The 17,860-nt window shown below is 37.3% G+C and overlaps 1 protein-coding gene across 2 annotated transcripts; it reads left to right on the forward strand.

Moving 5' to 3' along the window:
- The first annotated feature begins 2,027 nt into the window (after nucleotides 1-2,027).
- Nucleotides 2,028-12,335, forward strand: LOC306851062 (pannexin-1-like). 2 transcript variants are annotated; one of them, XM_079387112.1, is made up of 6 exons: nucleotides 2,028-2,434; nucleotides 6,218-6,342; nucleotides 8,775-8,983; nucleotides 9,197-9,698; nucleotides 10,375-10,531; nucleotides 11,631-12,335. In XM_079387112.1, the coding sequence occupies exons 1-6, from the start codon at nucleotides 2,251-2,253 to the stop codon at nucleotides 11,705-11,707; spliced, it is 1,254 nt and encodes a 417-aa protein (XP_079243238.1). In that variant the 5' UTR covers nucleotides 2,028-2,250; the 3' UTR covers nucleotides 11,708-12,335. The 2 variants fall into 2 exon arrangements, with proteins under 2 accessions (XP_079243238.1, XP_079243239.1); XM_079387113.1 differs by having other exon boundaries at nucleotides 10,375-10,513.
- Nucleotides 12,336-17,860: the final 5,525 nt, after the last annotated feature.

Consider the following 17,860-nt stretch of genomic DNA (forward strand, 5'->3'; position numbering starts at 1 on the left):
GATTTAACGTGCTAGTAATGATCCATATAATTGTTTCAGTTAATAAAATCAAAGCTTGAAGAAGAATGTAGTTTACTCCCCAGCACTGCACGTTTACTATGTCTCTCCAGTTGGAAGTGAGCATCCCTATGTCCTAGAGCAGAGCCCTTGAAATGGGGGCTTTGGAGGGAGCAGGGCTCTTGTGTGTTGTTTGGAAAGCACTGAAAGGAGCAAAGAAAGACAACATATTTTCTTCACTATCTTCACCTGGAATGTTAGCATGACAACAGCATCCATAAACACAATTTGCAGTAGAATTGTACTACTATGTCAGATGCTTTCAATTTCCATAAATGCACTACTGCCTTAGTAGTAACTGAGAAAGAGTAAGTCGAGTAATGAGTGTGTGAATGAATAACTTACTTTCTTACTCGGTTATTTGTTTTGTATATATGGTTGCACAGATGAACTGGTTTTTAATTTTTTTGTGATTTAAGTGGCATTTCTATTTCTTATTTTAACTATTTGTCATCTTAATTGTTCATTGTTTTTCTGATGAATGTTGGCTAATGTTCTGGTAGCCTACTGAATTGCAATGTATAAGTTAGAAAAAAGAACAAATAGTTCTCCAGTCATTTTTTACAGTAGCCTAGTCTAATTAAAATCAAATGTATTTGAATGCAAATTAATTTTTAGATCTGTTAAAATTTTGCTTGCAATTAATGCAAATAAACGTGTGTTTAAGTGAGAACAGCATAATGATATTGAAAGTATTCTGTACACAGATGTAAAGTACAGTACTATTACATACAAAGACAGTACTCTCATAAATGACACTGTATCAAATGTTATGTCAAAAATTAAACTTCATAGAGTTCATAGCACAAGAGCTGGGGATGAAAATTTCAACAATACGTTTTATTGGAGTATACTGTATAAGAAAGTGTATTTCAGTTTAGAAGAAAGATACATGTAAAGTGCATTAATGCACATAATATATATTATAGACTAAATACATTTAAAATACATTAACATATAGTTTTGAAGAACACTAAAGTTGAAATTAAAATCAATTATTTTACATGTGCTTTAATATATTGATAAATATATCAATATATTAAAACACAATAACATCATAATTATGTAAAATGCATAAGTAATACTTAGTCATTATTATAAAGTGCATTTTTAAAAAGTGCACTTAAGTATGTTAAGACCTATTGTCTTTAAAGTGTACTCTCTTTCTATGTTGCAAAATGTGTAGGCACCTGTTTAGCATTCAACAGAAAGTGGGGATTGAAAGAAAGGCATATGGAGACCGAAGAGAAGATTCTGTTATCCGTATAGGACACTTAACCTTAATTATTCATTGTATATGATAGGAAAAAGTGAGTGCACTTAAATGCACCTTAAGCATTAAATTCAGGGATAAAAGCAGCTCTGCAGAAAAACAATAGTGTCATTGTTCAGCTGAGGCATGACCGTAAAGATCATCAACTATTAAATGAGTTCAATTCAGCTGTAAAGCAGTTCATTTCTCTCTCTTTAGTTATTTATTTATGTTTATTTATTTATTAACCCAGTTGATACTTGAAGAAATGTTAGTATAAAATGTGATTTCACCTACTTCTGTTATAATATTCACTTCATTACTTTTTATCACCTACAGCCTATTGCACAAAATGCATTTACTTCATTTTAAGACTGGACATAACTTTTTGAGAACAGTTGCATAAAGAAAGTACATTGGTCTGAATCAGAAAAGATTGATTACCTGTTGAATAACTGCCGGCTCTTAAAACACAGTGACTAAGTTCATGCAACCAGACGCTGATTTTCTGCAATCTGAGGGCCAGTCATATTTACAGTTAACAAAGCTTATCGCCAATAAAGCATGCTATTGCATTGTCCCTCAAAATCCCATCTGCTGTCCTGCAACAGAGCAGGTGCTCGCCCTGTCTAAAGTGGGCCCTATATACAGTAATGCTCCAGAACGCATGTGTATTCTGCTCCGGCACAGCAGGTGGCGCTGTGCAGGTATAGAGTTCGCTTCCCGACAGTAAAACTCATAGAAGAAGAAAAATGAAAACTAAGAACAACAATAACAATATGTTTGCGGAAATAGTCTCGTTGTTTGCGTATTTTACAGCGTGTCACTGTTTAATACAAATCGCAAGAATGAGTACTTTTTGAGCAGGGATCCGTGTTCTTTTTCAGTGAGTTGAATGTGGTTTGTATGTTTGAGTTTGTAGACAGTAAAAGCGGAGAGTCATGGCTATAGCGCACGCCGCCACAGAGTATGTGTTCACGGACTTCGTGCTGAAGGAGCCCGTGTCGGAGAACAGGTACAAGGGCATCCGGTTAGACCTGGCGCTGGATAAGATGCTCACCTGTGTCGCGGTGGGGCTGCCTCTGCTGCTCATCTCTCTCGCCTTCGCTCAGGAGGTGTCTGTCGGTATGCTATTCTCTCACTCTCCTCGTCTGTTTAGGTTCACTTCACACAGGAGATATTTTCTTGCTGATGATGCTGATCTATTCATGTGTTAACAGCAGTAAAAGCATGCATGCGTCCCTGAAATATTTTCTTTTGGTGTTTATACAGTAGTTTTTAATCAGTGACAGATCAGTTTCCACTGTAATTATATTGCGCTGAATGGTGAATCTGGGGGATTCCAGAAAGTATGTTGAATAAACTGAAGTAAAACTCAGGATACGTAGAGTTGTTTGAGCTCAGGGGCCTGTGCCATGAAGCCGGTTTAGTTGCTATCCAGGTAAGTTTGTTTAGTTTGCACAATCCTGGGTTTTAGGTACTACTTTAGCAGTGTTCTTCATCATAGTAACCTATGCTCCACAGCTAACAGTGCTGCCAGATCGGGTTGACGATTTCCAGGGAAAAACCTCACCAAAACCCGCCCACTTCAACAAAAACCAGCCCAACATTTAACTGCCAAAATGATGTGATAGAAGTTTATTGGCATGTCAAAGGTTGATAAGGACCGTTTTATCTCCTTAAAATAAAATAATGATGACAAAATAAGATAAAGATAAATCAATTTCACAGGAATGTGGATCAAACAGGGCAAATGCATTAAAGGGAGACAGAAAAAATGCTTAAACTGTCCAGAGATCTTTTTAAATCAAGAAATTAACCGATGACTTGGCCTAGGAAAAACACATGCATCATTTTCAATGCCTACAGTAAGAATAAGCTCATGTTTGTGCAAAAAGTGCACAATGAAGTGATCAGAAAGCAATGTAAATTAGCTGGCATTTACTCTTGTGCATGCACACACCCACGACAGCCAAAAACCTGTTCTTCATTGATGCATGATAATCTGACAGCAGAAATTAAAATAATAATAACAATTATCAACAATACTGCACTTACCTTTGTCTTATCTTCAGACAGAACTACAGCACATAAGTACACATTTTAGAACATAATGCAGGAAAAAGCCCAGCAGCTGTCAATGCCAGGTCTACCAGAGGAGAGTCTGGACGGTTTAAAAGATGGTCTGATGCAGAACAGCATCGTATAGTCCCATATTCAGTTTAGATTTTATTAAATCATTCAGTTATTTCAGTTACAAATACATTTAGAAGCCTTCTACTCATCTCTCACCATGTGTAATCCTCGTTGTGAGATTTGAGTCACACTCTTTAGCGTGTAACTTATCTTTAGGCCACTTTGCCAACGCAATCACTTCAATAAAATGAATGAATATAGAGCTGCACATTTAAATCTTGCCCTTTAAAGCGCCAAAACCCTGTCACTCATTATTCATCACATCTCACTAACATAAAAGATGGTAAATTGATGGACAAGTCTCTGTTGAACTAAACCAATAAGGGTTGCGTTAAGGAAAAATGACTGCACTACACATTATTTTACTGTGATACTTTGAGCTTGAACATATTAAAATAGCATGACTAAAGATAAAAGCGAAGAAAAAAAGCATCTGATTGAGTGGCTTTTAATTTTTTAAAAGCAGCCCAAATTTTGTCTACACGCTCAATGTGTTATTCTCAGATCAAAAGAAGCCCAACTGGGCGGCAACACTGGTTATGGAGATTGTTTCTTCTTGTAAATGTGTTTAAATTCTTCATATTATTCAATCTTTTAATCTTTGGTAGTGAATCGCACTGACTCTCTCACGAGAAGTGAATCACAGTTTCAAGGCATGTGATTGGCTGCTCATTGCTGATGTCACACTTTCATGTGCACGCGCTCCATTAACTCAGGATCAAGCCTGAGTTGACAAGAGAAAGCTGATGATCAGCTTCATGGTACCAACAAAGCCGGATTGGAGTGGTTTGGTTTAATCCCGTAACCCTGAGTTTGTTCAGCCACCATCATGGTACAGGCCTCTGGATAGGTATGCTCCTGTTGCTGCAGGCAAATATAAATCTCATCTTCAGAGGTATTTGGCTTCAGTAGGTGTGACAGCAGAATATGCTCTGTTATTACGTTAAGTGCATTACATTAAGTTATGTATAAATGCATGAGTTAGTGTAGAAGATGAAACCGCACTGCTTATTCGCTCAGAGACACCTGTTGGGGCTGGAATGAGACATGCACAATGACGTTATGTAAATTGATAGATTTGCATGGAATTGGCTGGAGGAATAGTTCACCCAAAAATGAAAATTCTGTCATTTACTCACACTCATGTTGTTCCAAACCTGTAGGACTTTCGTTAAGCTTCAGAACACAAATGAAGATATTTTTAATGGAATCTCTGTCCTTCCTTTGACAGTCTGTGTAACTACCAGTGTAACTAAGTGAAGTGAAGCTGACCCATACTCGGAATTCGTGCTCTGCATTTAACCCATCCAGCGTGCACACACAGCAGTGAACACACACACACACACCGTGAACACACACACAACAGTGAACACACACACACACACACACACACTGCAGTGAACACACACACACAGCAGTGAACACACACACACAGCAGTGAACACACACACACAGCAGTGAACACACACACACACCGTGAACACACACACAACAGTGAACACACACACACACACACACACACTGCAGTGAACACACACACACAGAGCAGTGAACACACACCGTGAACACACACCCGGAGCAGTGGGCATTTATGCTGCGGCGCCCGGGGAGCAGTTGGGGGTTCGGTGTCTTGCTCAAGGGCACCTCAGTCGTGGTATTGAGGGTGGAGAGAGAGCGCTGGACATTCACTCCCCCCACCTACAATCCCTGCCGGCCCGAGACTCGAACCCACAACCTTTGGATTACGAGTCCGACTCGCTAACCATTAGGCCACGACTTCCCCGGGTTCAGAATGTGATCATAAACAACTAATCCATATGAATTGAGCAGTTTAGTCTAAATTTTCTGAAGAGACTCGATCGCTTTAAACAAATTTAATTTAAACTTAATGAATTTTGTTTTACAGCTTAAAGGGGTGGTCCACCCAAAAATAGAAAGCCATTATTTTCTTCCCTGATGTTGTTCTAATGCTGCATCATCTTTCTTTTGCAGACCACAAAAGAGGAAATTTGAAACCATGTCTGTCTTGTGATCATCCACTCAAAACAATGATTCTCCAACACTGTTCAGTTTATTTAATAAAATCATTTTCATTTAACACCATTATGTTAGGTTTCCCATTTATACAATAGCATTGTGTTAAACTGACTTGAAACCGTTGTTTTGGCTCAACTCAATATTTTCATTTTGAAAGAACATAAATGATTTTACTTGTGTAAGGGAAGTGGATTTCCCCTTCCCATCATGTGGTAAAGTGTAGAGCATGTGCTTTGGTTGAGGACCTGTTAACGTGAAGCAAAGTTGTTTTAATAATAAAACAACAACTATGGGCATGGCATGGATGTAACAATCCCATCTTATGCTATGCCTAACGAGTTGGCTAATGCCTAAAGTTAAGTAAATCCAGTGTAGAAGGATGTCTGCCTGATCATTTATTTTCCAGTTAAATGTTTTAGTTTGAGTTCAACAAGCATAAAAAAAACACTTCATCACTGTATCAGTTTCATTGGCGCAACTCAATTACATTTCATCGCATGAATTTTATGAGTTGGAGCTACACATATTTATTAGATGGAAATCCTACACTCAATTAAATTTAGTTCATCCAATGAATTATGTTTTGAGTGTATAATGACAGTGAAATAGTGACCAACTTCAAGCTTTAAAGAAAAAGATGCAATAGTCTAAAAAATCTGATTCTCTTTTCTTTAGGTACACAGATTAGTTGTTTCTCCCCCACAAAGTTCTCATGGCGTCAGGCTGCTTACGTGGATTCGTACTGCTGGGCGGCAGTGCAAACGCAGGACACAGGGGGTCTGCCACTATGGCTGCACAAGGTAAACCCATAAAATATTTGCACACTTTTTACTGGGTTCTCCTTAGTATTAGTCCATTACAATTTACCCTTGTTCTATAATCGCTGAAATTCCAGAAGTCAAGCAATCCATGGATAAGGCATAAGTGAAAATGGCATACATTATTAAACAATTTTGTACCAAGGCTGCACTATGATATATTGAAATAAAATCAAAGTTATGATATCGCTTGGTACGATTATCAAATCATAGGACCTGATTGCATGTGGTCACTTCATGCGTTTTCTCTGATCGGATATCTATCTTATTTGTTAAAACACTTCCATTTACACCTGGCCACACAAATGTGTCTACGCAAAACGGATATAAATCTGATCTTTTAATTCCCTTGCTATATGCAAATTTAATGAAGTTCACGTCAACAAAAGCGACAGATATGCCCTGCATGTTATTCTTCCTCATCTAATTTCAAGATCAAAGACCGCAATAGGAGAGAGAGCAGCATAAGCACTGGAAAGATAAGTTAGTCTTACTCCTTTTAATGAAGATGATTGTGTGTTGAGTGTACTTTCAGATGCATGTTGCATTAGCACTGTCGTATCTGATTATAACGTCATATAGCCTATAACATGCTCTCACACGTTTCTAATGTGCCCTCAGATTCATTAGTTCCCTGTTCGGTATTGTCTTTTCATGCATAGGCGAAGGCCCTATCTGAGGGTTGTCTGAAAATATAATTTATAACCCATGCTGTGTATTGTAAATAATATAGTGTTAAAGCAATACAAATGCAAATAGGACAAAAAAAAGTTTAGAATAGTTTTGAGTCCCCCTTCCTTGCCTCTCAGTGCTTTGGTCCACTGACTGCAAGCCTATGTGTGAACTGATATTAGGCTACTTTTGTAGATCAACCGTTGTGTTGGGTTTTGCTCAATATGATGTTAAGTGGCAGATCAGTGGGCTTGCCTCAGTTAAATATCTAAATAAGACTTCCTCTGTCCCAGACAGAACCTAAAATACTGAGGATGTAAGATAATTTAATAATTATAATATGACCATGTGGTGAAAGCTGACTTATTTTTGACACTTTATTATAAATTACCAAAAAAAATCTGATTAAGCGGTTACATTACATTATTATAGATTGTTAATGTGTGTCTTAACTTTTTCGGCAAGACAGGTTGTGCTGTCTTACGTTTGGAGGTTTTCAGTCCAATTAGTAAGGCCTTTTTTTTTACTTTTTTTTTTTTTTGAGTTAAGCAGTACAAGTGGACTAGTATCCTAGCTTTAAATATTATACAGTTCATTACCTCAGAGAATTGGAAGATTTTATGAGTCCTTGAGGAAATATAAGGCTGTGTAACAATTAAAACTAACTTAAACAAAGGTCCTAACATTGAGCCTTGTGGCACTCCATATTGAACTTGTGATTAAATCCTCTGAAATCTCAGAAGTTTGTGTGAGGATATGCAAAAGCTGTATCTGATTAGCTGTATCAGTAACAAACAGAATTTTTTTTTTCCTGGTTACTTAAAGGTGAAGTGTGTTCGTTTTTAGCACATACATTGCTAAAACAATGGTTGTCTTCAAACATAAAGAAGTCTAAAGAGGCTTCATAAAGAAGTGAAGTTTTATTCACATTAATAAAGAATATTTTTTCCAAAAAATAAATGGAAGAAAATCATGAATGTATTGTAGGAACGAGTCCTGCATGGGTCCTGTTTGGTAAACCCGTGCCCACCCTGCACCCGCAGTAATTAACAGAACACCCAACCCGTTATCCGACAGCAACGCTAATTCCGTACCGACTCATTTACATAAAAACTGACCTGACCTGCACCCGCATTAAATCTTCTACATGTAGTAGACAAAACTCGTTTATTTTTTTTATGTAACACAAGCAATAAACCATTAGGCATTCTGAGCTAATGCATTTAAGACACACAGCCCAACTTGTTTACAACAAAAAAAAGGGGAGAAAAAGAGAGAGCGTGACATCCATTGTGTAAAAAATAATATTAAAATATGATGTTAACAATCAATTTTGACAAATATTGCATACTTTGCAGTGTATGCATGACCATTTGTCCTCTTTTTAGAGGCATGAAAAATAAGCTAACTTTTATTCAAATGGTGAATTGATTAAACAGAAAGTGAGGAAAGAGCGCTCCCTTTCATATAATCACTACAGCTATAGTTCTCAGAGCTGATAATCGCGCTGTAGAAGCCTTTAACGGCCTTCAGACCATGTACCGAATTTTGTAGAAATTGTCTTGGCTATTGGACATGCAACCCTCCCGTGCCTGTCACCCGTCTGATCCGCATAGCACCTGACACACAAATATTATGCCACCCGTTACATCAAATATTAGCGGTTCATCCATCCATGTGCAGCACACTGTTGTAGAAAAACTTAAACCCCTAAAATGCACTTCTCTCCCCTCTCTCTGCAGTTTTTCCCTTATATGCTGTTGCTGGTGGCAGTGTCGGTTTACTTGCCAGCGTTGTACTGGCGGTTCACAGGAGCTCCTGTGCTTTCTTCTGATCTGACCTTTATAATGGAAGAACTGGACCATACCTATAACAGAGCCATCAAACTGTCTAAATGCCTTTACACAGCAGGGAGACGGGACACAGACTCAGCCCGCATGGGCTCACACAGGTAAACGACATACACACGAAGAGCAGAGAACATGTGTGACACTTCTTCTTGACATACTTGCAGGGTGACTGGGTTTACAGACTAGGCACACAGGGCTGTCACATGGTTTCACTGTGGGAGTTATTGAAATACATGCACACGCATGTCATCTCTCACCTATTACACATCTATAACATTTAAATCCTGTTATTCTTGCATGTTTTTTTTCTTTAGCTCTGTGAGAGATCTTACCGAGAGCTGCTTCAAATATCCTCTGGTGGAACAGTACCTGAAGACCAAACGCTTCTCTCGAGGATTACTGATCCGATACCTCATCTGCCGCTTCATCACTTTCTTGGCCCTCATGTTAGCCTGCATCTACCTTTGCTATTACATCCGTCTCTCCATCACAGATGAGTTTCAATGTGACATCCGAACTGGAGTGGTTATCAACGACTCCTCAGTGCCTCCGGCCATGCAGTGCAAGCTAGTTGCTGTGGGCATCTTTCAGCTCCTGAGCTACATCAATCTTTGTGTGTATTTGCTGCTGTTGCCATTGTGCTTGTACGCCATGTTGGTTCCGTTCAGAAGGACCATGGGGTTCTTGAAACCTTACGAGATGTTACCCACAATAGGGGTAATGCAGTTTGAGCAGGTGTCCTGGGATGATCAAGCACTATATCTGCTGTTTCTGGAGGAGAACCTCAGTGAGCTGAAGAGTTATAAGTTCCTAAAGGTGTGTTGATCGGTTGATCTTTGTTGTTGTGTAGATTCTGGAAAAGACCCCCCCCCTTACTGTGCGATGCCTATAATGTCTGTGTTCCTGTGTTGTCACGTTGATCACTGTGCATACGGAGTCTAAATAGTTTATTTAAATTACCTTTTAACTGGTAGATTAATCCGATTAATTAAAAGTATTTGCATTTTAAGTTATGTCTCTTTTTTTTTTTTTTTGAGTTATGAAGCAAATCATTAGGTAATCCCTATAAACTCTTAACTGATGGGTAGTATCAACATCTACATATCTGACACTTCAAATAGAGTTTGAATTTTAGAAATGTAGCAGCAAAGATCTGATTCAGCCGCACATTTCAGAAGCTTTACTGCAGAGATGTACAATGTGTTTCTTTTTCATATCAGTCTTTTGATATGATGCAATAGTACATAGCTATATAAATGCCTTAATCAATCAATCATTCATTCAGTTTAGCTTTTATCTTCCAATGCTCATGTAATCATTAACCGCTACATCCAATTTCAAAATGCATTTGTTTAAATTCATATTAACTACATTATTCTGAAGATGAATATATTTTAAAGGCTGACTGAAAAAAGAGCAAAACATCTATTGTGTGACTATCAGTTTTTGGTTTAAGAGATTGTTTTTATATATGTGTGTTTTATGTATGCAGGTGTTGGAGTTGTTAAAAGAAGGGGCAGAAGACTCTTTTGACACCATGCAGCTGTTGCAGACATTCGGACAGGTTAAAACAGATGTGGTGGACGGCAAATTGACAGAAAAGGACCGGAAAATCTCCAGCACCAACAATGGTGACACTGAAATGAAAGGTGTATTTTATTCATCGAAAATATGCAAAAAATGCTACTGGGTATGAAGTCCATAAATTGGTGCTCTTTGGATGTAGATCAAAAAACTCATAACGGCAAGGCATTTGAAAATATTGTGAAAAATATAAAGCCTTTATTCTCACATGGATTTATATTAAAAACAACTCACAAGATATATCATAAAATACAACATGGATCGAAAAAACAGTCAGTTACAAAAAAAAGTGAAAAATCTAATATACCATTTAAACTTGGGAAGCCTTCAATGTGAAGATACAGAAAGACTCGCTCTGTTGTAACCGTTTACCTTTTTATTAACCTTGGAACGTGCTCAATACCAACTATTTCCAATTTACTAGGATTACCATGATTTTTAATCTCTATAATGTAAGGCCATGGGGTATGGAGGATTACAGATTTGTTCTTATTTTATGCTAATCTTCTTCATCGACTTCCTCTTATAAAAACAACCACATGGACTCTCCAACCGATACTCCACATATCAAGTGTTGCAATCAATAAATGAGTGTACCTTAAACTCAAGCCTGATGTTACATCGATAAATCTGTTTGTTTTAGCCATATTACCACAATAGTATTGTGGTATTCATTTTTGGTTGATGCTAATGACCATTTTTTTCCCAAGATGTAAAAACTTGAATGCCACGTTTAATTCAAGTCAGATGTTGGATATAAACATTTTTCTGCTCGTTTGCTGCAAACCACACATCTAGTCAAATAGTTAATTTAGCTTGAAAATATTTAAAAGAACTTTTGTTTTTAACAAAACTTTAAAACGTTTAAGCTTTTCATTTTCTCCCGATCACTGAAGAACATGATAGCGATGTTTAGCTAAAACATACAAGCAGCTTGTTAACTTGTTTAACATGCTAGCACAGTGTTTCTTAATCCCAGGACCAGGGTTAAAAACCACTGTGCTAGCAATCTTTTATTGCCATGTTATTTGTTTATTTCTGTCTTTCAAGTCTTGGAAGGTTTAAGGTGGAGTAGTGTGACAAAATGATCAGACATTGACACATAAGATCACATTGATCTCTGACCCTCTTGATGTAAACCAATGTAAATGTGTGTTTCCCTAGAGATTTCTCCACTGCTGCAGGATAGCGGCTTGAGAAACCATGAAGATGAGAAGGTTGTGCGCCAGAGGGTGATCTGAACTGCCATTTAGTGACATATAGTGACTGCCTGCATCACACTGAGGCTCCAAACGTCTGGAACAGATAAAGGAAAACATTTTGGGGGGAATGGAGGAAAACGGTGAAACTCTCATCCTTGCATAAATGCATAACTAAGATCCACTAACTGCAGTCAAATTCTGTTTTAGTGTTTCTTGTAAGGGGTTGGGGTATTAACTGCTTTATATTGCCTTAATTTTCCACATTTAGTTTTATAGCACCATTCATAGTAACATTTTCACTGCAGAAAATGTGTCTGGCATGAACAGTTGTTAACACTAATGTGAAAACAATGCCTGTACTTGACTTGGTAAAACTGACATATTTAGGTACATGCTCACACCCACTCTGACAAAAGCTGCCTGTGAGTATTTGCTTAATCTCATTCAGAAGTAATGGGAAAATTGTAATAAACTGAATGAAATTGTTAATCTATGGAGCTTGTTTTTGAAATCTGAAAAATGGGACAATGGATCATCTGCTGTTTCTGCCAAGATTTATATTGTCAATTTGTTTACCTTTCTGCATCCATGGTCTTTTTAATACTTGTGTGAATTATGTTTTGTGTCTGTCTCTTTGCTCAGGAAATAAAAATTGATATTTTTCACTAGTTGTGGAATTCTTTCCTCAAGTACAGTTGCTGTCATAAGTTTACATACACCTTACAGAAAATGCCATTAAATAAACCCATTAATAGCCGAAAAAGAATATTTGAATGGAGACGATCAAAATATATGGTACATCGTTCTGTTAGATGTGACGCAGATTAAAGATGTGCACCAACACTACTGCAGATGCATGTCAAACATTGATATGGCTGATCAACTTGCTGCAAATAAAACTCTGGCCCAGCTGCATTGCATTGTAGATGATTGAAGCCCGTAAGTTGTTACTAAACTTGCACACAAAGTTGATGGTTCTCAAAGGGGCCCTTCCACTTTAACTCCTGCTTCAAAAACATTGCAATAAAATCCAGAGTATTGCTAAATGTAGTTACAAAATCTGTCATAAAAATCTTTTGAGACCCATGCTGATTCACCTCCTGTGGAGAGAAATTTGAGTGAAATTGCTGTCATGATACTAGAGGCTTGTCCCCTTGTCCCCCAAATTGATCTTTTTTTTTTTTCTTTCTGGAAATTGCCCCTAATGGCGAAGCTGATTTGACCATGTAGCAATTGTGTGTCAGGCAGCTGTTAACTGACACCTTATTGGATAGGCATATAGTACATATTATAGATTCCCTGCAAACAAGCCTGCACTGGCCCTTCACGGGCCCACTTAGGGCTGAAACACACAGTTACAGCAGCTAGAGAAAAACTTAAGAAGTTAAGGGTCAGGAACCCCACTAAAGCAAGCGCTTACCTCCCTTACGGTGACTTCAAACTTTATTATTTTCAATAAAACAGCGCTTATGCTTCCTGGAGGCTAAGTGAGGGCTGCCCGTGCAGGGCCAATGCTAAGGGGCCAACGTTTTGCCAATGAGCAAATTCTCAGGGGCCCTGCGCTAGGAGCCCGTAAAGGGCCAGTGCAGGCTTGTTTGCAGGGTTGCCTCCTCAACCCTTCTCGTATTGTCAGCCTTGGGTAGGTGCAGTTGTGCCACAACATGTGTGCAGTGGCCCAAACCAAAAAAAGGGACACCAAGGGGGTGGGTTGCTAATACAAATTATCCAGTTGTTACAAATATACAATTAAAAGAGCACACTCTGTAATAATTTCAGACTTTAATTTAGATGTTTTGATAGAGTGGGCTCTCCCTCACTCTCTGAGCCTGCTTCTGCCTCACCTTCAATGGAAGTACGTTGACCTACCCCCTGTATCTTGGTAAATACACTTTTACTGTCATGAGACCATGTATGAGGAACCACCCATAATTTCTGCCAGACTGTGGAAAAAGGAGAAACACATGGGTGGAATGGAAGGCACCCATTTACTTTAAAAACTGTTTGTGGCTTGTCAAAGCAAAATTTTAGCATACCAGATGTGATGGTTGTTACATCAAAGCAAATTTGTTCAGGTATTTATGATACGTACACTGTAAAAAAATTGCCGTAAAATTTACAGTAACTTACTGGCAATTTTGGTTGTGTAAGTTCTGTAAATCAATAATTACAATTGTACTGTACAAATACAGCAAACTCTTGCATGCTGTAAAATTGTTGTGATGGTGAGCAACCATTTGGTTAACTTATTTAATTCGAGTCCACTGAGAAGGAATATTTCTTAGTATAAAACTGCAAGCACTTAATTTGTAATAATAAAGTAACTAAAATCATAATTTTAACGCAAATCGTTGCAGTTCATCATCAGCTATAACACACATGTATGTGCTAAAACACTTAACAAAAAAATCATCACTGTATCAACAACTCTACAGCTACTGTCTTTAAATAAATAAAGCAACAGAACATTAGTGTTTGCGGCTCATCAAAGAACCTGATGGATCTTCTGTGTAGCCCCCTGTGACCCCTGGCGCACCTGGGAGCATTCCATGGCCTTGACCTCAAATCTCCAGTGGGGCCACCTGTGGGGTTGTAAGGGGCTCATGTTGCTAAAAGTAAAGAAATCACCAAAATTAGAACAGTTCAGGAGGCGGGCCTGAGACTTGCATAATAAATAGCCATGTGCTACTGGGGCATGATATATATGCGCATATTAAGTAGCCATGTGCTTAAGAACTGAGCAGACAGGCTGCTTTCAGAATGTGATTTCAATAAGAAAATATGAAATATTATTTTATTTCAATAAGAAAATATTATATGTACATTTTAATAATAATATTTAAATGGTCTCAAATATTCAGCTATTATTGTATTTACATTTAACATTATATAATTTTTATTTATGATATAATTTTTACAATTATTTTTTATTTAATTGAATTCTATATTGTTTATACCATATACATCAATGGCTTTAAGGACACTTATATTTAAAAAAAAAAAAAATATATATATATATATATATATATATATATATATATATATATATATATACTAAAATATTCAAAAATACAATAAAATTGAATATATTGAAGTGTAAGTGAACTTTGCTGACTGTGACTGTGAATACAAGAACACTGTAAAAATAAGATATCAACAGAAAAGCCACAAAAACTAATGACAACTTCATGAACTAGTTTCAGACCATGGCAATGTGATGACACTTAGGAGCATTTAAATAGAGAAATGTAACAGTCTTTCTTTTACTGTTTCTTTAGGTAGTACAGAATACAGAGCCGGCGGTTCATGTGAGAGGCCAGGAGCCCCTTACTGCCTGCATGCTGGCGGCTGCACCCTTAAAAGAGCAGAAACAACACCTGGGTATGGGATGCACAAACACGGTCACTTAAAAGTTAAAGTTGTGAGCAGTTAGAATTATGTTATACCACCTGCTTCTTAAACTAGTGATGGTAACCTAATTTAAAAATACTCTTCAGTAGAGGGTGTAGTGCCGACACTTTCCAGTGTCTATTTAGTGTAACGCAGCAGATAGTTATCATATGGCTTCAGAAGGCTTGGAATATAGCACACAATCTATGTACTGCATCATAACATGAGTAAAATGACCAAACTGTTTGCATCCCATACAGGTGAGCGGCTGTACCCACTTATCCAGGCCTTGCATCCTGCTCTTGTGGGAAAGATCACATGCATGCTGCTGGAGATTGACAACTCTGAACTACTGCACATGCTTGAGTCTCCAGAGACCCTGCACTCCAAGGTTCACCTGCTCAAAACATGTACTCAACATTTAGTCTCAAAGATCAGATTTTGTTTGATTATTGCGCTTTTCTGCACTGTTTAGGTTGAAGAGGCTGTAGCTGTGCTTCATGCTCATCAAGCCAAGGAACAGGCAAAGTAAGGGAGCTCTTTTAAGACAGGTAATCTGCTTGCATTCTTTTAACTTAATATTTGGCCTTAATCGTGCCAATTAATAGCATATGCAAGTGTCACACACAAATGTTGACCAACTTTGTTTAATTTTTGCAGGCATGCACACTGAATGTCTGTGAGAGTTGTTCCAGAGAATGGGGAAATGAAAACGGCACGTTAGAGTCGCACACTACAAATGTCCTTTTACTCTCCACAGTGTTAAGTTTGTTCTGCTTTTGTTTATAAAAAAAATTAATATGACAAAAAAAAAGGCTAAAAAATATTTTTTTGTGACATTTCTCTGTGCAATAAAATTGATCCTGGCTTAATGGACACGCAAAAAGAGTTTTTAAGTGTCTTATTCTTATTACAGTGATTTTGAGTTTGTGGCAGGGACACATTTGCAAGGACTTTACAGAGCTTTTATTAAACTAAGCTTTAAGTTAATAAACATGTTTAATAGATTTTTCTGTTTTGTAGAGCTAAACATAAACGCAACCTGAAATGTACAATCCATCATAGGAAACGTTTAATTGTATAATGTATGGCTAATATTTGTTCATGTTTGTGCTGAATGCTGAATATCAAGGTTTTATCATCGTTTTCAATTAATACAATTTAACAATTTCAGTTCTATTGAATTAAATGAATTAAATTGAGTGCTGTGGTCTGCTATTAACTTGAGATACTCCTAAGGCTACTAGAGCAGATATGTAAACAAACACTTTTATTGATATTATTATTGATTAATATATGTAATAAATAGTTATATTTATATTTAACATTTATAGAATTTTTGTTTACTTATATATATAGTACTACCTGTATATACTACCTGTACCTATATATAGTACTACCTGTACTTACTACAGGTATACTGTAGGGATTCTTAAATGCACAGTAAATATGAATAGCTAATAAACCTTTATTAACATTAAATGTATACAGAAACAACACAAACACTCAAACTATATATATATATATATATATATATATATATATATATATATACTTAACTGTATATACATATTATGTAATGTATAACTTATTTTTGTCCCCTTATCATCAAAACGCGCTGTCTGTGGAGCCCGCCCACACGGCCAATCGGCATGTACGCAAATTGAAACAAATGACGAGCTTCGCCTCCGGACCAATCGTGGTGCACGTAAATTAGAACATCCCGATAGACCAATCACAATCAATGTGTATGGCCAATCAATGTGCACGCAAATTAGAACGTTTGAAACAAATTAGAACAGAAGATCGGCTCGGCGGAGACATGCAAATGATTAATGGAATAGATTAACATTAGAAATTAACCTTTTTGAAGCTTCAAATTACTTGAACTAAATGCTTCGCAAAATGATTCACTGTTTCGAAGCTTTCAAAATACCACATGTTAGTGAAGCCTACTGGTCAAAGCAAGTAAATGCAACAAAAACTCAGGCTAAAATATGAATCAAAACAGCTTTTAAAAACCCACTGCACGTTTTATTGAAAGTATAATACTTTAAAAGCAATAAAAAAATAATAAAATACAATTAAATATGAAGTGTCTTTATAATATGTAGTTTTTAAAATGTTATATATTAATTTGCAGGGATTTCTTTGTTTTTGTTTTTTTATGGACAGCTTCTACAGTGGGGCAAATAAGTATTTGATACACTGCCGATTGTTCAAGTTTTCCCACTTACAAAGAGTGGAGAGATCTGTCATTTTCATCGTAGGTACACCTCAACTGTGAGAGACAGAATATTAAAAAAAATCCAGAAAATCACATTGTTTAATTTCAAATAATTAATTTCTATTTTATTGCATGAAATAAGTATTTGATCACCTACCAACCAGCAAGAATTCTGGCTCACAGACCTGTTAGTTTGTCTTTAAGAAGCCCTCCTATCCTCCACTCATTACCTGTATTAATTGCACCTGTTTGAACTCGTTACCTGTATAAAAGACACCTGTTCACACACTCAATCAATCAGACTCCAACCTCTCCACTATGGGCAAGACCAAAGAGCTGTCGAAGCACACTATAGTAGGGACAAAATTGTAGACCTGCACAAGGCTGGGATGGGCTACACGGGAGGACCTGGTCAATGACCTGAAGAGAGCTGGGACCTCAGTCTCAACGGTTACCATTAGTAACACACTACACCGTCATGGATTAAAATCCTGCAGCGCGCGCAAGGTCCCCCTGCTCAAGCCAGCACATGTCCCGGCCCGTCTGAAGTTTGCCAAAGACCATCTGGATGATCCAGA

The sequence above is a fragment of the Barbus barbus genome (genome assembly GCF_936440315.1).
Source record: "Barbus barbus genome assembly, chromosome: 31".
NCBI classification, from domain to species: domain Eukaryota; kingdom Metazoa; phylum Chordata; class Actinopteri; order Cypriniformes; family Cyprinidae; genus Barbus; species Barbus barbus.